The sequence below is a fragment of the Megalobrama amblycephala genome, linkage group LG1 (assembly GCF_018812025.1).
Source record: "Megalobrama amblycephala isolate DHTTF-2021 linkage group LG1, ASM1881202v1, whole genome shotgun sequence".
Taxonomy (NCBI): Eukaryota; Metazoa; Chordata; class Actinopteri; order Cypriniformes; family Xenocyprididae; genus Megalobrama; species Megalobrama amblycephala.
Window position 1 is genome coordinate 38,673,287 of NC_063044.1, and position 22,879 is coordinate 38,696,165.

Below are 22,879 nucleotides of genomic sequence, written 5' to 3' on the forward strand. Positions count from 1 at the left end.
TGTAAACTGTTGTGTATTACTGACTGTTCCACAGGTGCATGTGCAATAATTGTTTGTTTCATTGATCAACCATGAAAAACATAGTTTTAAGGGATGTTTCTTTTTTACTGACTTTATTAGTTTATCATAATTTGCCGATGTCTGGAAAAGAGCAGTTTAAAACTTTCTTAAAAAAAAACATCCTTTTGTTTTCCAAAAAGAAAAATCATACTGATTTAGTCCATAATATCCGATTGAATACCAATAAAGTGTGGTCTATATTTTTATCAGAATTATTTTGATAAACATGACACAATATAACATTAAGATTACATGAAAACTGTTATATAAAAACAGATTTGTTAGCATTGGCAAAACCGAAGGTGCCAGAATAACACACGAAACACACACGATCGTCGTCATCTGTGAATTCGGCCAATTGTAATCAGAACCATGATAAACCATGTTACTGTGGAGAGTGCACAGCACAAGCGGATTTAATGGTATAAGATACAACCTTCACAACAAGTGCCATTGTAAAACATGTCTTACAACAGTCTCTCTCCAGCACAAACACTCAACAGAGAAGACCAGACCTAGTTGAACACCAGGGCTTAGGCGGCAACAACAACCCAGCAAGCGTCCCCAGGCAAGGCCCAGAGCTTTGGGCTCACTGCGGGCTCTCTGTGAGCAGCCCACACTAGCGAACTGTGTGGGCCCAGTGATTGATTCCTGGGGGCTAAGTGAGGGGCCTACACGAAGGGGCCAACGTTTTGCCAATGAGCAAATTCTCAAAAAAGAGAGTAGGACCGGAGGGGTTGCATTGGTACCGTGACCTGGATGGGAGTGAGGTTTAGGGGTGTGTGTGTGTAACGGAGGCCAGCTAGTGGGAGCTGTGCAGGTAAAACTCACTCCCCTGGGGCCTCATTTATAAAACGTTTTACAGAAACTGTCCTAAATTTGATCTTACGATCATTTCTCCGATGTGCGTACGTGTGATTCATAGAATGAATGTACACACAGAAAACGAGCGTATGCCTCTCTTTTAGATGTACAATCTATAAATCGCAAATGATCTTGAACTTGCGCGCAGCCGAATGGTTTCAGTTCTCCGCGTTTTAAACAACACCTAATTAAAGGCAGGGTAGGCAAAAAAATGTATAAAAAACTTTTTTTCAAAATTTGTTTAAACTTTATTTATATATCAATACATAATTAAAATGTAAGTACTCTGAAAAAGAAAGTATAAAAATCGAGTGTCTGTAGACCTCTCACGACTGTTTTAAAGACAGCTCATTATTTCCATTCACTCCACCCCCTCCCTTCTGGGCTCCTTCCAAAGCCACGCCCCCAAAACGCATGAACGTGTGACTCCGACCACTGAGCTGGAAGACGCATTATTTACCTGAGACGAGCGGAGAGGAAGGAGCACAGTGCATGTAGTGACATCATGTCAGAATCACATGTAATAAAAATAACTTTAAAATTATGAAGATAAACAAACAAGATGTATTTTAGTACTCACTATCAAGCTAGCATATTGATATTGGTAAAGTTTAAAATACATATTTTTTGATTCGCTAACGAGCTAGTTATCTATAAGGCAAAGCTAAAAACAGGTTGCATGATACACGTTTTTCCATTACCATCATTTACACTGTGATGAAGATGAATTTCGTGTAAGATTCATAACATATACGTTGTTCTACAGATCAACAGAGTAACATACACTCAAATATCAACTCACAACTGCATTGCAGACACAAAATAATAACACACACATACAACAAAGTGTGTACGACACACACAGATACAAGATAAAGACATCAGTAAACATAGGTAGAGAATATAAAAACAAAACAAAGGCGAAAAAAACGTGCAGGTAAACTTGCAGGTGAACATGGTAAAAGACTTAGACAGAGGGTAAAATTATGCACAATTCAACACTATAGCTATCATTATTTATCGTCTCTACTACGGCTCGCTAAGTAATGTTATGTTAGCTATATTACGCAGCTACGTGTGCTAATGACACATGCTTCATGAAAAAATAAACAAAAAAATATGTATGATCAAAATACAAAAAGAAAGATTTACCTGTCCAGCAGAAATAAAGCCATCAAGGAGTCACTTTTCAGCCCCTTGAGTTCCCTCAGTTCTCGCCATCGCTGGAAAGCCACGCCGATATTAACTCGCGTTTTATTTCTTTGTTTATCCAAAGACTTTTTGTTCATTGCCTTTTCTTGTACTGTTACTGTCTTCCTTTTTTGCCTGGTTTGCCTTCACTAACTGCATAGGCCGATACTGTGAATTTAGCTTGCTGTTTCTCTGCCATTGTTTTGGTATTCCTAGGATCCGTGCCTCTTGGATTCCCCAAATCAAACGTGCGCGCGCAAGTGGGCAGGTCATGTGTGGCAAAAGGGTGGTTGCCATGGTTGCGAGAGAGTGACAGCCGCCTAAGCCAATCCTATGTTTCGTCCCGGATGGAAATAATGAGCTGTGTTTAATACAGATTAAACGGTCTAGAGTCACTCGATTTTTATACTCTTTTTACCAGAGTTCTTACATTTTAATTATGCATGTATATATATAGAAAGTTTAAACAAATTTGGAACAAAATTTCTTACCTACCCTGCCTTTAATGTCATTTACATATAAAAGATCACCAATGATCGAATATCTTAGATTTCCAAAAACCTGCAGTAATCTGACCAGGAAAAGTGTGTACATCTGCTCAGACCCTGACGTGGCTCTAAGCACTTTTCCACGTCAAAAACCGTTTTTATAAATATGAGCGTTGGCGTGGATTTAAGAGTACGTACACACTAAGATCAAATCTGAGCGTACGCACGTTTTATAATGAGCCCCCTGATCACTAGAGGTGCACTAGTGACTGATGCTATAGACTGTGTTCTTTAGCGTCCATGTTAACATACCCGCCTACCATGCCAGGGACGAGGGATCGAGTCCCGCTCAGAGTGGGGTGAGTAGGATCGGAGGGGTTACATAGGGAACTGCCGTCTTTTTGGTGGGGCCCGGAGAGTGGCCTGTCACGCTTCTTTATAACATGACAGAAGCTGAAGCATTTCGTGCCTAAAACAAGGCAACTTGCGACTCGAAGGCAGGGGGCTGCTTCTACTATGAGAGTGAGGAAGAGTTGGAGGAGGAGCTCTGAAACTGATGCACTTTGTGTGTGAATATAAACATATACTGCGAACACAACACAAAGGCCACAGACAGACACAAGAGCGGACAGTCTTGCTGTTGCCGTCATGAGTGGATGAGAGCAAAGCGGTGGCAGTGCTGGACTGCCATTGCAAAGGTATACAGGCATGTGATGGGCTACAGGAATTCAGCCAGAGCTGAAGCGGCCGCATGTGAAGCAGGCCCAGGCGACACATTGTTGAGGCTACTGCCATCAGTCAAAGTGCTCTCTGAAAGCTATTTAATGGAAGGGACTTTCCTTTCTTGAACATCACAAGCGAGTTCATGACAGCCTGCAAGCGCTTCAGTAAGGTGGGCTTGCATAGTAGAAGAGTCGAGACCCATGAATGAGATGTGTTGAGTGGGCTGGCGTTTGCTTTTTTTCTGAAAGTTAGTCATAAGCCCCAAGTACTAAAGGTGGTTGACTGGCATACATTTGTTGCTATTCATTGGCCATCATGAGTGGATGAGAGCAAAGCGTCGACAGCACACTACACTCTATTACTGAAAACAGCAGAGTTTGATGCTCATGTCATCTCAGTGAGGACAGGTAGAGCCCTCAATGGCAGCTTCCGCATGGGCACGGCACAGGCAGATCTCAGAACTCATTTCTATCCAGAGATTGATCTGTTCCTTGCAGATAGAGCAAAGCTTTATATCCATCTTCGGTTCACCGCAATGCTCAAAATTAAGTCGTGATCATGAGAAAACAACTTTTGTTATCTCGAGATCACGAGAAAATAAGTCATGATCACGAGAAAACAAGATAGAAAAAAAAATAACAATCCATGGCTGTTTAGGGCTTCCATACTCAAAGTTGATCTCTCTCTTGATGTGATTTGTTGTTGTTGTTGTTGTTGTTGTTGTTGTTGTTGTTGTTGTTGTTGTTGTTGTTGGAGCAGACGTTTGCGTGAATAACACACCCTGCATCCCAATGTGCATACTATCCACCCTAAATAGTATTGTCACATACTATTTAGGATGGTTAGTATGCACATTGAGACGCAGGCACACACACCACACGCACACTTTATGAAGACTGGCCAGCAGATGGAGACAGTGATATGTCAATATGTCAAGTCCTGATAATGGAGAATGGAAGAAGTGTTGACTCGTGGGTCTTGTGTGTTGAATTATGGGTTTGATAACTTAAAGGTTAAATACTTGTTCAAATGGTACAAGTATTCTTAGAGTACTGTGAATAGTAAACTTCTATAGTAGTTAATGGGAGGCTACTGATTTTTACATTCCCATTTGCTCCAATAGCAAAAGAAAAACAATCCATGATAGTGTTTCCACAACCTTCCAAAAGAGGAAAAATACATAGAGAAACTGATTATGACACTAAGAAGAAACAAGCTATTATTGTCTGTCTCTCAGCTGTTGTATTATAAACACCCTCACAGCAGTGTTAACTAGTTTCTGGTATTTTAATGCAAATATACATACAAACATAAGGTATAATGTTATATAATTTTCCCCTGGTTTCATAGACAAGGCTTAAGCTAGTCCTAGACTAAAATGCATGTTTGAGCTGTTTTAACTAAAAGCAATTTGCACTAACATATCTTAAAATATGTCAGAGCCATTGTTCTGTCTCAAGATGAACACCAGTAATGTTTTTTCTAGGGTACATTTATAAAAGCTACTTAAATACCCTAATTAAACTAAGGCCTAATCCTGACTTAGCCTAAGTCCTGTCTCTGAAACCGGGCCTTAATGTTAATGTTACAGTTTTTTTAAAAGAATGAAAATAAAGTTACTAGATTACCAATAATAACTGTGGAAACGCATCATCACAATCTGTGAAAAGGGTCCGTTGCATCAGATGTGCGTAACTAATTTTCTGATTGATTCTGATCTCTAAAAACTGTAAGCTGCTCCTGTGTCCTGTGTTTTCTCTATAGCAGTGGTATCTGACATATTTCCTACAGAAACCAAGGAGTTAAGGTTTAGCATAGCACAGTTAGGCCCCACTGACTGCAAAAATCTATCATCTTTCTCACATTTCTCACATGTATTAAACATTTTCCAAAAGAACTGCATTTATACAAAAACAAAAAACGGTAAAAACAACAACAAAACCTGGTTGCAGAACTTAGTCCTCATAAGCAAATATGGCAATTTCAAATTGTCAGTTATTTAAACAGTCATTTATAGAGGTCATTGGCTTAAATGTATTAAATAACATTGTATTACATTGCATAAATGTATTAAATTTATGGCCTTAATAAAAAATATTTACTTGAATTGAAAGGTTTCAATTCTCTGAGTTATGCCATTACAATAAAAACTAGCATATCATCTTGTAACAATAATCACCCAATAGATTTACATTACATAGTGTAATTTAAAAAAAATCGAAATATCTGTATTTATTTGTACATATATTGTGCATTAAAACAGTCGCTGCAGGAGGTGGGAACTATTTACTCCTCGCAGCAGTAGTGCGGTCTGTCGGATATATTTCTGTGCAGCACCCTCTGCTGTTGTGATTATTGCTGTCGCTTGTCATTATTAGAGATAATGAAAGTGGAAAGCAGTGGTTATTTGTCAGTTTGTCGGTCTGTTTATCTGACATTACGCCGCTGCAAATGAGCTATGGTCATTCAGATAGACCGTTTTTATGAATTTGTAATGTTTATGGATGTCTGCAGTTGAACTCACTGCGAGAGAAATAGTTTGTGTATGTGACAGTTTTTCACTGTGAAAAGTCGCAATGGATCGAGCATTAAACTCTGACCCTGTCATTACAGCTGACACTGAAGGTAGGATAGGGCGCTTTAATGACTAACAGTATTTTATGATTTATAAAATAAATAAATTTTTTTAATTTTTATCCTGACGCGTTTTTCTGTATGTCCCCAGGTCGTTTTCAGCGCTGGAGAAATTGGATTGGGTTTTGGTAAGTAAATCATCTGTCTATCAACATTACTTAAAGTAAAGTTTACGGAATATGTAAACTAATCTTCATGATCTCCATCTAGGTTACTGGGACTTTGCAATAACTTCGCTTATGTGGTGATGCTGAGTGCAGCACATGACATCTTACAAAAACAGGAATCTCAAAACACAACAACTCCTGTAAGATATAGTTTGGCTATGATTATTTTGCTAAAATTTACCACAACTTTGTCTTTGTTTTGTGAGAAAGAGGTGTTTAAGGCTACGTCCACACGAAGCCGGAGCTTACCCTAAACCGATATTTTTTTTTCCTCGTCTCCAAAAATATCTGCGTCCACACGAAACCACTGAAACGACTCAAAACGATGTAGTATACATGCCAGACCATTACGTGGCGCTGTAATTCTGCCGCAGAAATGCACTTAAAGCAGCGAAGAAGACTTGGAGCATGCGCATAAACCTTGCGCGCTGAATACAAACTTTAGCAAAGCTTAGAAATAACACTTTATTTTGGTTCAGTAGCTTCTGCAGCATGAATGCAAGCGTGTAGAGTCTGCTATTGCTGTTGTTGGTGCTGTTTTGTGGTGTTAGCGTGTCTGACTAGGGGTCGACACGTGGGGTGATGACATCATCGTTTCAGAAAATATACGGATTGCCCCGTCCACACGACAACGCCAAGCCGGCGTTTTCAAATTTTTCCACTCTGGGACCCGGTTTCACCTTTTGAAAACGCCGGATCCGTGTGGACGAAACGCCTATCCGATAAAAAAATTGTGCGGTTTCACTGAAACGCGTCTCCGTGTGGACGGGGCCTAAATCTTAAAAGTGTATTTTAAAACATTGTACTCCCAAATAATATAATGAAATAAAAGTGCATGTGTTCTTAAAGAGGGTGTTTATTAAAACACTTAAGTATAATTTCAAAAAGTGCACTTTATAATAGTAAATATTTAAATCTTTTTAATATTCTTTTGTCATGATTTTAAGAAGTACACTTACTTTGATGTGTTGACTGACATACTAAATATTTAAAGTAAAAATATTTTAAATGTATTATGTTGTAACTTTATCATTACAAATGTGTAATTACAAATATATTTAAAAACATGACATTAAGTTTTAGTTTACCATAAATGATTATCTGTACATTCGGCAGTACACTTTAATCATATTTTAAAGACAATAGAAGTAAATACAAAATGTACCGGTACTTTAGTCCTACTTAAGTATACCAAAAACACTCACTGCATTTATTATGCATTTAAACTATAACACGACTTCAAAAAAAAATTCTGAAAACATTACATTCTGTTCATGCTTCATATACAGTCAAACCAAAAATTATTCAGACATTTTTGATATTTTTCTAGTGAGTTCAGGACACTCTAGTTCACTTATGTAAGTGAGTATAGCAAAATAAAGTAAACTGTGACATATTTTACCAAACGTTCTTCATACAGTGGACTACTAGTCAAACTGATAAAAATTTGGGACCAAAAATTATTCAGACACTTTTATCTGACCATGTTTTGTTTTAGTGTTATCTGACATAATTTAAACTATAGTGAATAAACTGTATTCATGAATAAAATGTTCAAGGTGTCTGAATACATTTAGGTTTGACTGTATATTCTTTTAAAGAATATTATGTCCATTATGTACGCGTTTTAAAAGTATGCTAACGTGCACTTTTTCCACAAGGTTTGACAATTCATGAATCTTGTTTTTTGTTTTATTCACCCACTAGACTCCAGCTCCAAATGTAACTAACATAGAGATCCGGAGCAGCAGCAACAGCAGCAGCCGCTATGACTGCAATCCTGTGTCTACTGCAGTACGTCTTTCTTTCTCTCTGTCATTCATTTCACCTTTTCAGATTTGTCGCTTATGTTGTCTTTGCATTTGAGTGTATGTTTAAATATTTGTTCAGGGAGTGACACTTTTTTTTCTTTCTGTTTCTAGGCTGTGCTGTTGGCTGATATCTTACCCACCCTCATAATCAAATTCACAGCACCTTTCTATATACACAAAGTGCCTTATGGGTAAAGTTGACGAACACTTATTTAATTGATGTCTAACAACCATTAGCACCTTCAAACAGGTTTAGCTGCATAGAAGTTGAAAATATGTCATGTAAGGCTGCAATAAGAGATGGATTTGCAGCTCTTGATAGTGTAAGAAATCAATGTCAACCCTGTTAAGAAAGTTAAAGGGACAAAGTCTGATTTGTTTGTAGCCCAGTACAGTGTTTTTTCTGTTAAAGGGTTAGTTTTGTGGAAGAATTATCCCTTTAATTGTTAATTAATGTGTTGTTTGATAATCCCCCAGTTTCACAAACAAAGCTTGTTTGAGCTGTTTTAACTGAAAGCAACTTATACTGACATTTCTTAAAATATGTCAGTGCCATTGTTCTGTCTCAAGATGAACACCAGTAATGTTTTATTCTATGGTACATTTATTAAAGCTACTTAAAAGTCCTAATTGAACTAAGGCCCAATACTTACTTAGTCTATGCCCTGTCTGTGAAACGGGGCCATTGATTGTTTTGTTTTCACTTTTATTATGAACAGTTTCCGTGTTTTGGTGTGTTTCCTTACGGCTGTTGTCAGCTTCCTGATGGTGTCATTTTCTTCAACTATATTGATGAGCATAACTGGTAACGAGCATGTCCTCTTTTGTACTGGATTAATGAGATCTGATACATGTTGTGATGAACCTCTGAATCTTTCCTCAGGTGTCGTCTTTGCCAGTATTAGTTCAGGATTGGGGGAGCTTTCCTTCCTCTCCCTCTCTGTGTTTTTCAGCAGGTAGCTCCTTGAAACTCACTCATTCATTCAAACTGTGTTGTAATGGGATGTTTTTGATGTAATTTAAAACAAAAGTTGCCACTTGACCTTATTGTGTGTCTTTTGGCCATTTAATTTTGTGCATGTTCAGGTATTATCTGTGGTAGTGACAGCAGTTATTTAGCAGTTTTGACCCAATATGAGCCAAAAAAACAAAACAAAACAAGAAAACAAACTGAGATTTTACATCTAGTATGCTGTACAATTTGTGAATTTTATTAGGTCTTCTGGGTATTCTATATGCATGCAGCAAATTAGCATACTATGCACAGCCACTATCCACTACCATTGAAAATTTTGCCGTCTGTAAAACATTTTTAAACAAACTAACACTTATTCTGCAAGTATGATTTAAATTGATAAAAAGTGTCAGTAAATACGTTCATAATTTTACACATTTCTGTTTCAAACAAATGCTGTTCTTTTGATTTCTATTCATTATAGAATTCTGAAAAACATCAAGGTTTCCACAAAAAAAAATATTAAGCTGAACAACTGTTTTCAACATTGATAATAATCAGATTTTATTTCTTTAGAGTGATTTCTGAAGGATCATGTGTCACTGAGAACTGGAGTAATGATGCTGAAAATTCAGCTTAGCCTCCACAGGAATAATTTGCATTTTTAAATATAATTAAATAGAAAAAATGTATTATTGTTATTAGAAATGCACTGATATATCGGCCAATAATCGGCCGATAAAAGCAAATTTTCACACTATCGGCCGATAGTTTAAAAACAGCCGATAGTCAGGGCCGATATATCCTGTCAATCAAAAGAGGGCAGGAAAATGCACTGAATTTGTGCTTTGTTTAACAAAAATGCTAAGAAACCAGTTTTATGTTCAATATTAATAGTAATTATACGAATTAACATTTATTAATCTGAGTTATGTGTTTGTTTATAACTAATACCAGTTACTCTGAAACAAGTTGATGAAATGGAGAGAATAATAGATTTTATTTGCATTTCTTTCAAGATATAATGATTAATTTTTAATTATAATGAAATTATCATTAATTGTAAAGAAGGTATAAAAGGCAGAACACCCAAACTATCAGTATCGGCAGATATCACTCTGAATAATTTAGTATCGGTGCATCTCTGACTGTAAAAATTTTTTCACAATATTGCTGCTTGAACTATGTGTTTTTGGTCAGATAAATGCAGCCTTGGTGAACTTTAAAAAACACTGAAAGATCTTACCGACCCCAGACTTTTGAATGGTAGTGTATATACTACATATTACAGAAAAAGTATGAATATTATGTTACTATGCTATTTCGAGCAAAGCCGTAGTCACTGATCTCAGTTTTACTTGTTGTTTATCAATATTTTGCATCTGTGTCTCTGTCTCTTCAAGGGATGTGTTAAGTGGCTGGGGGTCCGGCACGGGGGCAGCAGGAGTAGCTGGAGCTTTCCTCTACTCAGCATTTACTCAGGCTGGTCTGACCCCCCAAGTTACGTTATGGATCATGCTGGTTGTCCCTGTTATTTTGGCTGTTAGGTAAGAATAACTTTCCTGGGTTGTACCTGTTGACCAAATTGATTGCTTAAATGTATCTCTTTCTCTCATTATTTTTTCCCCCCAGCTATTTCTTCCTCCTGGTATTTCCTCCTTCGTTTCCACAGTGGAGACGGCACGAGGTTGGTCACGGTCCTTTCAGAACAGCGAACTCCCAGGAGAGACGCCCTTTAATTGAGGAAGAGACTTATACAGATGAGGACTCTGAGCCAACTCGGGAAGAACAAGGTGTGTGCATTAAGGAACTGGTTGCTTGTATTGTTGCACCTTTTCATTGTCATGATGATGTGTATGATGGTCCATTCAGATAACTGTACTGGCCCTGCTCTCTTCCTTATGACAGAGGACAAGCACACCGGACCCCTGACCTTCACTGACCAATTACACATTATTAAGGTTAGACCTGTTGTGTGCAACTATATAATCCTCGGTTTGGTGTTTCTTGTCTGCTTAAATGATTTTGCATCTGCTTTGGTCAATAAATATGTATTGTAGTGTAATTTTATAATTCCTATAACAGTTTAGAATTACTGAGATAAAATTAGTAATATCCAGTTAGTCATGTGATCTCAGTGTACTTATTTACATTTATTTTCTAGGCCTCTGAACATCAGAAATGCTGTTTCTTTCTTTTGAGGTTACATTTTTAAAAAATGACTTGATGTACATTTAAAGTGTGAGCATAGTGTGTCATGTAGTATAGTGTTTTGTGCGTGTGCGTGTGTGTGTTTTTGTTTTGTTTGCACCTTGTTGTGCTGCAGTCAGGAAATACACTTCCTCTTTGAGTCTTTTACTTATTTTACCCATATTATGATCTCTTTCAGGGTCTGCTGAAGTTTATTTTTCCCCTTAGTGTTGTTTACTTCGCTGAGTATTTCATTAACCAGGGACTGGTGAGTGTTTTCTGTAACAGTCTCAGATAACAGTCAAAAAGAGCGAGACACCAGTAAAACTACCTGTGATCTCTACATATCACTAATATATTTATTAATCTTTCTCATTAGTTGGAGCTGCTCTACTTTCCCGACTCTTCTCTCTCACACGCAGAACAATATCGCTGGTAGGACACATCACATATTTCTTTATTTCATGACTTTGAAATACACTACTGTTCAATATTTTGGGGTCGGTACTGCTTTAATTTAATTAAAAATACAGTGAAAACAATAATGTTATGAAATATTACTACAATTTAAATATTTTCTATTTTAATATATTTTGAAATGTAATTTATTCCTGTGATTTCAAAGTTGAATTTTCAGCATCGTTACTCCAGTCTTCAGTGTCACATGATCTTTCAGAAATCATTTTAATATGATGATCTGGTGCTCAAAAAAAAAAAGATTTCTTATTGTCATCAATGTTGAAAACTATTGTGCTGCTTCATATTTTTTGTGGAAACCATGATGCATTGTTTTCAGGATTCTTTGATGAAAAGAAAGTTAAAAGAAACAATATTTATTTGAAATTTTGTAATATTATAAAAATAAATGTCTTTACTGACACTTTTGTTTAATTGAATGAATACTTGCTGAATAAAAAACATTAATTTCTTTAAAAATAAAAACAAACATTAACCTTATTCAAGCAAGTTTTACACAGGCATTCAAAGAAAAAAAAATTACATATAGACAAGAAAGAAAAGAATAAAACATAGATGAATACACACATAAACATACGGAAATAATGATAAAATAAGGTACATTTCTTCCATTGTGGCCTAATAACATAGACATAATGAAAAAAAAGTAGTTGCCACATTTAATTGTGAAAAGAAAAATGAAATCAATTATGAGAATGTTTTTGACATGAGGGTGAATATATGATGACAGAATGCTCATTTTGGGGTGAACTATCCCTTTAAGAGAACATCCCAAGTTCACATCGTAAAAGTCTTGGTTCTTCACCTCAAGCAGTACTAGTTATGTTTTTGTTTTGATGTTATTCGGTTGAGTTTAAATGCCAGCAAATGCCCAATGTGTGTCATTATCTCTCCTCTGCAGGTATCAGACACTTTACCAGATTGGTGTGTTTTTTTCCCGCACATCTCTTGTCTGTTTTAAGATCAGGAAAATTTTCCTTATGTCTCTCTTACAGGTGAGATGTTGAGCTGATGCACAAGACACAACAGTACATAAACTTAAACATACAGTCAAACCAAAAATGATTCAAACATTTTTGATATTTTTGATATATTTTTACTAGTGGGTGCAGGACACTATAGTTCACTTATGTAAGTGAGGATAGCAAAATAAAGTAAAGTGTTACATATTATACCCAAAATTCTTCATACAGTGGACTACCAGTAAAATTGATAAAAATTTGGGACCAAAAATTATTCAGACCATGTTTTGCTTTAGTGTTATCTGACATAATTAAGATTATTTTTTTTTTCTGACACAGTTTAACTCTGAGATCTTGTCATATTTTATTACCATTTTTTAAACTATAGTAAATAAACTGTATTAATGAATGAAATGTTCAAGGTGTCTGAATACATTTTGGTTTGACTGTATATATGCAACAGTAAATACAAGACAATGGAAAACGTTTAAAACTCCTCATGACACAGATTACTCTTTCTCTTTCAGTGTGTGAATGCTGTTCTGTTGGTTTTTGCTGTATATTACCAGTTCTTGTATTACCCATGGGTGGTCTTTATTATTGTCCTCTATGAGGGTCTGTTGGGAGGAGCAGCCTATGTGAACACCTTCTATTTCATCCGTGAGGAGGTATGAAAAACCTCATTCAAACCATTTCGTTTAGATTAACATGTATCAGTCAATGGTGTCTAAAGCATTTTCTTATGCTGTTTCTGGACAGACTGCTGAGCGTGAGAGAGAGTTTGCCATGGCTGCGGCAAGTGTCGGGGACAGTCTGGGAATCGCTCTGTCTGCAGCTGCCTCCTTCCCCATTCACCATTATTTCTGCTCTTTATGAGTGAATGATAATGTGTGTATGCGAAACATAAAGACTTTTATCTTCTCATGAAAAATATCATTCCATTTGAGCTTTGGACTAATATGTTGTGATTTAGATTAATAGTAGTTTAAATTAATATCTTGACCTTTGAGCCACTGACACAATTTTTATTGACCTGTGATGCATCTAAAACAAGAACAAATTTTTATCTTCTTTGTAACTAAAAATCCTGGAATCAAATGTATAATGTTTCCCAAAATTATTCTTTAAGTGTTAAATTAAAATATTTTGCTTTAAGGTACTTGTGTGTTGCTCTCATGACCCAGTAAACTCACCAAATAGTTCCTGAAATGTTGCTGCCTCCATTTATAAAGCATTTTCATTTCTCTTTTTGTGGCTAATGGTGACGGTTGCAGGTCCTCACCCTTGGTTTTGCAGTTGAACTTAAGCAAACGTGTGCAGACTTGGCAACAGTCTGTTGCTTTCGTAAGATTCATTGCTTTCATTTCCCATTCCTTGCCAGTTGCCTGTGTTTTTCAGATCATCTTCATACAACAACTGAGCAATGGAAAAGTATTCTTATCGTGCACTAGATGGTAGTAACGAGTTGCAGTTCTGCCTTTAAGAGCAGTAAAGGGATGTCTGTGATAAAGGTGTTGGTGTCTGACTTTGGCTCACACATTTAAACTAATCATGTGACAACAAGTCATCATCAGTCAGAGTTGACAGTACATGTTAACCAGATTTCAAAGACAATATAAGTATAAAATTACACATAAGGATGTACTTGGGTACTTAAATCGGTCAAAAAATAAACTCTTTTAAGTATATTATTTCTGTAATTAGTACTGTTTTTAAATGTAAGGTAAAATTTATTTCTTTTTCACAAGGGGTGATACTTAAAGGATTAGTTCACTTTCAAATTAAAATTTCCTGATAATTTACTCACCCTCATGTCATCCAAGATGTTCATGTCTTTTTTTTCTTCAGTCGAAAAGAAATTAAGGGTTTTTGATGAAGACATTCCAGGATTTTTCTCCATATAGTGGACTTCAATGGCCTCCAAACAGTTGAAGGTCAAAATGACAGTTTACAGCGATCCCAGACGAGAAATAAGGGTCTTATCTAGAGAAACCATCACTCATTTTCTAAAAAAATATATAATTTTATACATTTTAACCATAAATGCTCATCTTGAACTAGCTCTCTTCTTCTCTATTTGAATTCCAGCATTGTAGACACTGCTACGTGTATTACTGCCCTCCACAGGTCAAAGTTTGAACTAAATTGTCATATACAATATGCTAGTGCAAGTATATAACAATTAGTTCAAACTTTGACCTGTGGAGGGCAGTAATACACTTAGCAGTGACTACACTGCTGGAATTCAAATAGAGAAGTAGAAGAATAGCTCTAGATAAGACCCTTATTCCTCATCTGGGATTGTGTAGAACGCTTTGAAGCTGCACTGAAACTGTAATTTTGACCTTCAACTGTCTGGAGTCCATTGAAGTCCACTATAAGGAGAATAATCCTGGAATGTTTTCATCATAAACCTTAATTTCTTTTTGACTGAAGAAAGAAAGACATGAACATCTTGGATGACATGGGGGTGAGTAAATTATCAGGAAAATTTAATTTGAAAGTGAACTAGTCCTTTAACACAGCCACTCAGAAACAACAGGCCAACACCTATTTTAAACAACTATTAGAACATGCATGCAGTTTTATAACCTCACATTAATTGAGGTTGATTAATTGAGCTTTACAACCTCGTATTAAAAACTGCAACAAAAAAAGCTAAAATGTGGATAAAATTGGTGACCAGTTATATACGCAACATACATTTTTAAAAAAAAAATAATATTGCCTGCCTGTTATTTATCAACAAACGACTTTTATTTTGAAAACCTGTGCGTATAGCCGCCATCTTGGGTATTTCTCGAAGGTAGCAATGTTCACATTGATGCATATGATACAGTAAACCAGGCGGAGGGATCGATTAAAAGATCAAAACTGGTGAGATTTGACTCTATTTTTGTGGTTTGCTAAATCAAACCCGTAAGGATATATTATTTTACTCCAATATTAATTTCTACAACTGAATTTCTCTTTCTTATCCGTAGTGACATGAAGGTCTAGCTAGCTTAGCAGCATAACTAACATAATGAGTGAACTTAGCAAGCCCTAAGCATAATAATTTTATTTTTGTAAGTTTGTGCCATTCATGTGGGCCACTCACTTCTGTATTCTGTGAGTCCTGCGGAAATCCAGTTATTAATTTGTACTGTGTTGTCCTGACATGCCCGCCTCTCTGAGGGTCTACGGGTGCACTAGTCACGAATCGTGATTCACGATTGCGCAGACTCAGTCACAAGTCTCTCGTATGACTAATAAGTTAGTCATCCATGTATGTGCGCACATTTCTCATCAGTTACATATTGGTGGATTCCTGTGTGTAAACGTGCCATCTTCCCTTTGTTCTTGCAGGAAGTGTCTGGTGTTAAACTAACTGTGCCTGTGGTCCTGTTGATAGGAAGGGCTCAGCAGTGCCTGGGTGCCCAGGGAGCCACTGCCTGAGTCCCTAGAGGTAGACACCAGACATCCACAGGACATGAGCGCCGCCAAAGGAGGCCTGGTCATCTTCACGGCCAACTCCAACCCCTCCAGCAGAGAGCTGGGCAGGAGGATAGCCGAGTAAGTTGCCACTGGAGGTCCATTATAACATGGCAGTTATATTGGGTAGTTAGGAAAAGTGGTAAGGCATTCATTCTCCAACAGCAGATCTGAGCTGGAACAACTGTATTCTTTTGAGTACCAATGGTTAGTACCAAATCAAGAGTTTTTTTTTTTTTTTAAACTAAGAGGTGTCTTTTTCTAATTTAAAGTATACTACCGTTCAAACGTTTGGGGTCAGTATGTCTTCTTTTCTTCTTTCTTTTTTTAAATAAATGAATACTTTTTTTTTTAGCAAAATGCATTAAAGTGACAAGTCAATAATGTTACAAAAGATTTCTGTTCTAAATAAATGTTGTTCTATTAATCAAAGACAACTGTTATCACTTTTATAAACATTTATAATAATGTTTCTTGAGCACCAAATTAAATTAGCATATTAGATTTTTGATCAAATAAATAAATGTAGCTTTGATGAGAATAAGAGGCTTTTTTTTTTTCAAAAAACATTTAAAAAAAATAATACAGCCCCCAAACTTTTGAATGGAGGTGTATGTCTGAATGAATCTCACAAAGGCTCACATTTCATCAAAAAATATATATATATATATATATATATATATATATATATATATATATATATATATATATTTATATTTATATATATTATAATATACACACATATACATACCTCCATGCAAAGAATTAACAACAATAGTTAATATTTTAACAATGGGTCTTTCTAGTCTAACTGAGATTTACATCTTGTAACCTAAATGTTAAATACTGATGATTCCTGTGATTTCTGCTGTGTGTTTAAACTGTTATTTTGCATCATATTGCCCTGAACTTGTTGTTCTTGCACAGGCGTTTGGGTGTGGAGCTTGGGAAGGTGCAGGTCTATCAGGAGGCTAACAGAGGTGAAGGCCTGTTTTTTGCTCAACTTTCTATTAAATACAGGCTGCTGCTGTAGTGGTTGTTCATTCTTTGCGTGCCATACTGAAGAGAGTAGACAAAACAGAGCAGGGATCTGAGCTGCTATTGGCTAATTAAACTGACAGTCTTTGTTTTGGGTCATGCTTGCGTATTGTGAAATGGAGATACGCTTACACTCCCACATGCAGACACTTTGATGAAATTCTCCTAGCATTGACTGCACAGCCAACTCTTTGTGCGAACTTTTAAATAGGCAGTCTGTTTGAGTGAAAGTTAAACATTTAGTGTGGATCAAAGAAAAAATGAAAGTAACATTTCTTTTCCCACAGAAACACGGGTCCAAATCGAAGAGTCTGTGCGCAGCAAAGATGTTTTCATCATTCAGACCGTGTCCAAGTAAGAAGTCTTAGGGGCTGTTTACACAACACCATTTTCAACGGAAAGCTTTTTATGCGCTTTGGCCATTCATTTACACAACAAGACGTTTTGGTGGCCTGAAAGCACAAACTTTTGAGAACAGGTTTCAAAGTGCAAATTTTTGAAAATGCTACCATTGTCAATTTGTGAAAGTTTTGTTGATAATAAATAAATAATAGTGTTTTATATATATATATATATATATATATATATATATATATATAGTTTATTATTATTTAAAGTATTGTATATTGGTTTAACATGAAGTCCAATTGTAAAGAAAAGTTGACTAAATGGGTAACTTTTTTTTTTTCAGAGACATTATATATATATATATATCCAAACTAGTTTTTTTTTATTATCTAGTGTCCTGTTTTGACAGCTCAAACCCCCTGAAGCCAGTGTGCTGCATTATGCAAATTCATGCAAATTAACCCTCAGTTTGACATTAATACTGATGTTAAATTTACAAATCTCCATGTATGCAAATTAGGTTTCCTAAATCGCAGTCTTTGAAAACTTCCTTCCTTCCCTGTCTGCAGGGATGTTAACACCACCATCATGGAGCTGCTCATTATGGTGTATGCCTGCAGGACGTCCTGTGCTCGGAATATTATCGGCGTCATTCCCTATTTCCCTTACAGCAAACAGTGCAAAATGAGGAAGAGAGGCTCCATCGTCTCTAAACTACTTGCCTCAATGATGTGTAAAGCAGGTAAATGAGTCTATCCAAGACTAAACAGTCCCTTCATTTGTGGTTTATAAGGATACTGGGCAATTATAGTCCTCTAACTCATATGCTTTGTATGTTCGCTCTGTCCATTGTGGCTTTGAGCAGGTCTGACTCATCTCATTACTATGGATTTGCATCAAAAGGAAATCCAGGGTTTCTTCAACATTCCAGTGGACAATCTCCGGGCCTCACCGTTCCTGCTACAGTACATACAAGAAGAAGTAGGTCCTTGCTTAATGCTTGTCTTCATGTTATTTGCATGAGATCTGAAATTCCTGTAGATACTGTAGTTGTTCTTCCTGTTTGTCCTGTCAAAGCCTTCAGATTGAAGAATAGGTCAGTCCATGTTATGCTGCTAAAAAATAGAAAGCAGGACCGGACCAGGAAACCGGATTTATCTGACACTGAATTTTCTCAGAATAAATTCCTCCACTCAAGATTATGCATTCATTTATTCATGAGAAATTTTCTCTCTTGCTCAGATGGAAGGTCATCTGCCATTAGTTAGTAATGAGCCTTGACTGTATGTGAATGCCTGATATATGTGTGTATATCTCTGCCTTTCCTTTTAGATTTGTAATTTTTTTTTTTTTACTTTGCCTTTGCATTCAGATTCCTGACTACAGAAATGCTGTAATTGTGGCCAAATCTCCAGCATCAGCCAAAAGGTAAAGTAATATCTTACTTTTGCAGGCCATGTCATGTAAAATATCCACGGACCTAAGAAATAGACTTGCAGGAGTAATTGACCAGTCAAGTATTTGTTCTATATCAGCTAATAAGAATAAAATATGAAAGTACCTTCACAACTTTACCTGCTTTAAGCACCAATGAATTATCCTTTCCCACCAAATCCCTCACTTAAATCTCATTGATACAACTGTATGCGTTGGGTGGCGCTGTGCAAACATGATGTTGAGGTTATGAAAGATGATGATGTGTGCTTTCAGATACACTCAGGTGTGTCAGTATTTTAATTCCTACTGGTATGTTGTTTTTTTTTTGTTTTTTTTTTTTTTTTACAGTCATGCATCCCACAGAAAAAAAATCTGCTTTTAAGTTAGAATGTAAATGAGAAATTCAATTCAAAATTCACCATGCTTGTCACATGATGATATAGGGGCTCACAAACAACATCAAAACGTCTATAAAAAAATACACAATAGTGCCAAAAAGGCTTTATAAATAAAATAAGTAAGGGGGAGGTGCAAAGTTGTATTTAGAAAAAGAAGACAGTGTTCTCAACCAGGGGACCAGGCCCACTAGGGGGCCTCAGCAATCTTCCATGGGGGCAATAAATCTCAAAGGGATAGTTCACCCAAAATGAAAACTATCCCATGATTTACTCATCCTCAAGCCATCCTAGGTGTATATGACTATCTTCTTTCAGACAAACACAAGCTTTTTAATGTTAGTGAATGGGGGGCGTGTTTTGAAGCCTGAAAAAAATGCATCCATCAATGATAAAAAATAATCCATATGGCTCTAGGAGGGTTAATAAATGCCTTCTGAAATGAAGTGATGAGTTTTTGCAATAAAAATATCTATATTTAAAACTTTATAAAGTAAAATAACCAGCTTCCGGCAGATGGCCGTACGCCTCAATTTGCAGCGGAAGAATGACCTCTGACCTGACGCATGACATAATGACGGGCGCGGAAGCGCAAAGGATAGAGTAAAACAAAACACCGGTCACAAATTAGAAGTTTGAAATGAGAAATTTTAAGAGAAATGTTGGAGGATTTCGAGATAAGAGAAGAGAAGCTTGAGTTTGTTGCCCATCCATATTTGTTTAAACCTTGAGAGGCGTCTAAGCTTACGATACTCCTACATCCTGCTCCATGCATCATGTCACGGGTTACTCAATTGGCGCAAGTCGACTTGTGCAGTATGCGTACTGTCATCTGCTGGGAGCTAGTTATTTAAATGTATAAAGTTATAATTATGGATATTTTTCTTACAAAAACGCATTGCTTTGCTTCAGAAGGCCTTTATTAACCCCCTGGAGCCGTATAGATTATATTTATGATGGATGGATGCATTTATTTTGGACTTCAAAACATGTCCCCCATTCACTACCATTATAAAGCTAGGAAGAGCAAAAATATTTTTAAATATATCTCAGATTGTGTTAGTCTGAAGAAGATAGCCATATACACCTAGGTTGGCTTGAGGGTGAGTAAATCATGGGATAATTTTCATTTTTGGGTGAACTATCCCTTTAAAATAATGTAAATTTGGTTATATTAACAAAATCTTGATTTAAATAGTAATTTAAAAAACACTAAAAATTAGAATGCACAACATTTAAACTGACATTTTAGTTGATTTATTTTTATTACAACAACAGAAGTACCAGAGGTACATATCAGCTTAGATAGGAGGACCTTCAAATATTGTCTTGGACAAAGTAGGGGTCTTGGAAAGGTTGAGAACCATTTATGTAAGAGTACTTGACTACAGGTTATTCCAAATGCTCTTATCTACCCAATTAACAGGATTTGGAGTAGCATTTGCAGCTCTTTTTCTTCTTTCATGTTAGTTCCTTGGTTTGTGTCAAAACGGTTGAGTAGAGCCACATAAAAAACAAAACAAAAAAAAAAACATTGAAAACGAATTCTGTGACTGTCCTTTTACAGGGCCCAGTCATTTGCTGAAAGATTGCGGCTGGGCATCGCTGTGATCCACGGTGAAGCCCAGGATGCCGAATCGGACCTGGTGGATGGACGTCATTCCCCACCCACTGTCAAAAACATTGGCGCCATCCACCCAAGCCTAGAGATACCATGTGAGAATCTCACCTCAGCAAACTCACTTAGTCTGTTTTGTTTATTTTTTTTCCTTATTCTCTATCGTCTTCTCTCTTTTTTTTTCTTGCATAGTGCTGATTCCCAAAGAAAAACCACCAATAACTGTAGTGGGAGATGTAGGTGGACGAATTGCTATCATAGTGGTGAGCTCAAGATGATTTGAATGTCTTCAGGGTGCTATTTTAAGTTCTTCTAAAAATAGCAAAAAAAAAAAAAAAAATTCTAATCCTTTTTTGTTTTGTTTTAGGATGACATCATTGACGATGTCGACAGTTTTCTAGCAGCAGCCGAAACTCTAAAAGAAAGAGGCGCCTACAAGATCTTTGTCATGGCCACTCATGGAATCCTCTCCTCAGATGCCCCTCAGCTAATAGAGGAGTCCGCCATAGATGAGGTCATCGCAGCATCATATTAATTTGAGGTTCAGAGGGACAAAGTGTTTTGTCATGAACTGAATTTTTGATGTCTATCTGTACAGGTAGTTGTCACCAACACCATTCCACACGAGATCCAAAAACTCCAGTGTCCCAAGATCAAGACAGTGGATATCAGCATGATCCTGTCAGAAGCCATTCGCCGCATCCACAATGGAGAATCCATGTCTTACCTTTTCCGTAATATAGGCATGGATGATTAGCAGGATTATGTACAGTCAGTCTTAACATGTGCACAGAGGTCAAGACTTATTTCTCTCCCTATTGCCTGTAACATTAACTGTTTTTCCTCTGACTCGCTCATCATAACTGCTTCACCTCGTTGTATATGTAATATTTTGAAATAATAATTGTACGTTCAAAGAACCAGGATGTTCTGTGACGCTACATGATTTCAGTGTCCTAAAATGCTGATGTCAACACGTTCAGAGGTTTGAAGTGCAGGAATACTCCACCTCTTGATCTAAAATGTTGGCACTTTTATACGATTTTGAAGTACTAGAATTAAAGGGAGGTCCACTGGATGTTAAAATTACCTCTTCATTTCTTTTAGCCATAGATCTTCTGTTTTCGCTTCCTTTTTTAAAAAATAAATGAAGAATGGGCAACTCCACTATGTGGCCAACAATTACAAAATGTTACCATATATGAAATCTATGCTGTGACATATCAGTGTCAGTGCCTCTTGATTTGTGTAATTATTGTGCCACTAGTAGTTTTTGTGTATCCGTCTGGTAATGCTAGGCTAGGTACTGCTGATGTTGATTTCGAGAATTATTTCATACATGGCAAAGGTACATTCATAGACCTCAATATAGCCCTTAAGATCGAAACTAATGTACTTGATTGAATGTTCCCCCCCCCCCACTAGATTCTTCTACTAACACTTTAACAGAGAGCCTATTTGTTTTGAAGCATCTTTGCCTCATAAATGTTTGGTCATTGCGGCCATAATTTCTGAATATATTGCCTGTAAGAACTTGACTTCTCATCTTCAAATGAAATGCAGGGTTTTTGTTATGTAACTAATATTTCAGGCTTTTGTATTTATTCACAGCACTTGATGACAATGAATAAACAACTTAAAGACTATCTGGTGTCATCTGTGTACAGTGGTTATTTAATGATCCACACTTTTCTCAGGCCGGCAGAGATTATATTGACAACTAGGTTGGCAGAACTAGAGTTTCCAGTTTGTTGTACCATGCTAGTCTGTTCTAGACTTCAAGCATATGCTGTTTACTGGCTTTTGAGATCTGCCTTATATATTCACCAAAAATAAGCCAACAGAGGGCAGTCAACACATCACAGAACTCCCCATCCAAATACATTTACAGTATGCTAGCAACACCAAAGTCATAGGTTCGATTTTATGGAGTGCACAAACTGTTGCTTGAATGCATTTTAAGCAGATTTGGAGAAAATCCTCTTCCAAGTGCATACATTATGCTGGTGAATCTGATTCGCTGCCCTTATCTAGATCTGCATACTGT

At 36.6% G+C, this 22,879-nt stretch overlaps 3 protein-coding genes across 9 annotated transcripts in view; 2 read left to right on the forward strand and 1 right to left on the reverse strand.

The window, feature by feature from the left end:
* Nucleotides 1–6,412, reverse strand: part of LOC125269172 (voltage-dependent T-type calcium channel subunit alpha-1H-like) — a 42,684-nt gene extending 36,272 nt beyond the window's left edge. The window contains exon 1 of the mRNA XM_048192027.1: nt 6,377–6,412. The gene's annotated coding sequence lies outside the window, so the exon portion shown is untranslated. The remainder of the gene's footprint in view (nt 1–6,376) is intronic.
* cln3 (CLN3 lysosomal/endosomal transmembrane protein, battenin) lies at nt 5,655–13,681 on the forward strand. 2 transcript variants are annotated; one of them, XM_048191977.1, is made up of 15 exons: nt 5,655–5,951; nt 6,052–6,088; nt 6,171–6,267; nt 7,835–7,921; nt 8,050–8,129; nt 8,658–8,743; nt 8,822–8,894; nt 10,297–10,440; nt 10,526–10,686; nt 10,766–10,854; nt 11,283–11,351; nt 11,463–11,518; nt 12,462–12,555; nt 13,050–13,190; nt 13,282–13,681. In XM_048191977.1, exons 1-15 carry the CDS (start codon nt 5,903–5,905, stop codon nt 13,396–13,398), a joined length of 1,380 nt encoding a protein of 459 aa, XP_048047934.1. In that variant the 5' UTR covers nt 5,655–5,902; the 3' UTR covers nt 13,399–13,681. The 2 variants fall into 2 exon arrangements, with proteins under 2 accessions (XP_048047934.1, XP_048047941.1); XM_048191984.1 differs by having other exon boundaries at nt 10,802–10,854.
* Nucleotides 13,682–14,931: 1,250 nt separating this feature from the next.
* Nucleotides 14,932–22,478, forward strand: prpsap2 (phosphoribosyl pyrophosphate synthetase-associated protein 2). Of its 6 annotated transcripts, none has more exons than XM_048192075.1 (11): nt 14,932–14,992; nt 15,871–16,077; nt 16,924–16,976; nt 17,322–17,388; nt 17,952–18,124; nt 18,248–18,363; nt 18,755–18,810; nt 20,782–20,930; nt 21,025–21,095; nt 21,200–21,346; nt 21,431–22,478. In XM_048192075.1, the coding sequence occupies exons 2-11, from the start codon at nt 15,995–15,997 to the stop codon at nt 21,587–21,589; spliced, it is 1,074 nt and encodes a 357-aa protein (XP_048048032.1). In that variant the 5' UTR covers nt 14,932–14,992; nt 15,871–15,994; the 3' UTR covers nt 21,590–22,478. The 6 variants fall into 6 exon arrangements, with proteins under 6 accessions (XP_048048032.1, XP_048048006.1, XP_048048024.1 ...); XM_048192049.1 differs by having other exon boundaries at nt 15,917–16,077; XM_048192067.1 differs by lacking the exon at nt 14,932–14,992 and adding an exon at nt 15,246–15,399 and having other exon boundaries at nt 15,917–16,077.
* The last annotated feature ends 401 nt before the right edge of the window (nt 22,479–22,879 follow it).

Coding starts and splice junctions, on each gene's coding strand:
- prpsap2 (XM_048192049.1), top strand. CDS start 14,969: ATGAACATCTTGGATGACATGGGG. Junction 16,078..16,923: donor CTGGGCAGGAGGATAGCCGA/GTAAGTTGCCAC, acceptor GTTCTTGCACAG/GCGTTTGGGTGTGGAGCTTG. Junction 18,125..18,247: donor CTCAATGATGTGTAAAGCAG/GTAAATGAGTCT, acceptor GGCTTTGAGCAG/GTCTGACTCATCTCATTACT.
- cln3 (XM_048191977.1), top strand. CDS start 5,903: ATGGATCGAGCATTAAACTCTGACCCTGTCATTACAGCTGACACTGAA. Junction 7,922..8,049: donor GCAATCCTGTGTCTACTGCA/GTACGTCTTTCT, acceptor TTCTGTTTCTAG/GCTGTGCTGTTGGCTGATAT. Junction 10,441..10,525: donor CCTGTTATTTTGGCTGTTAG/GTAAGAATAACT, acceptor TTTTCCCCCCAG/CTATTTCTTCCTCCTGGTAT.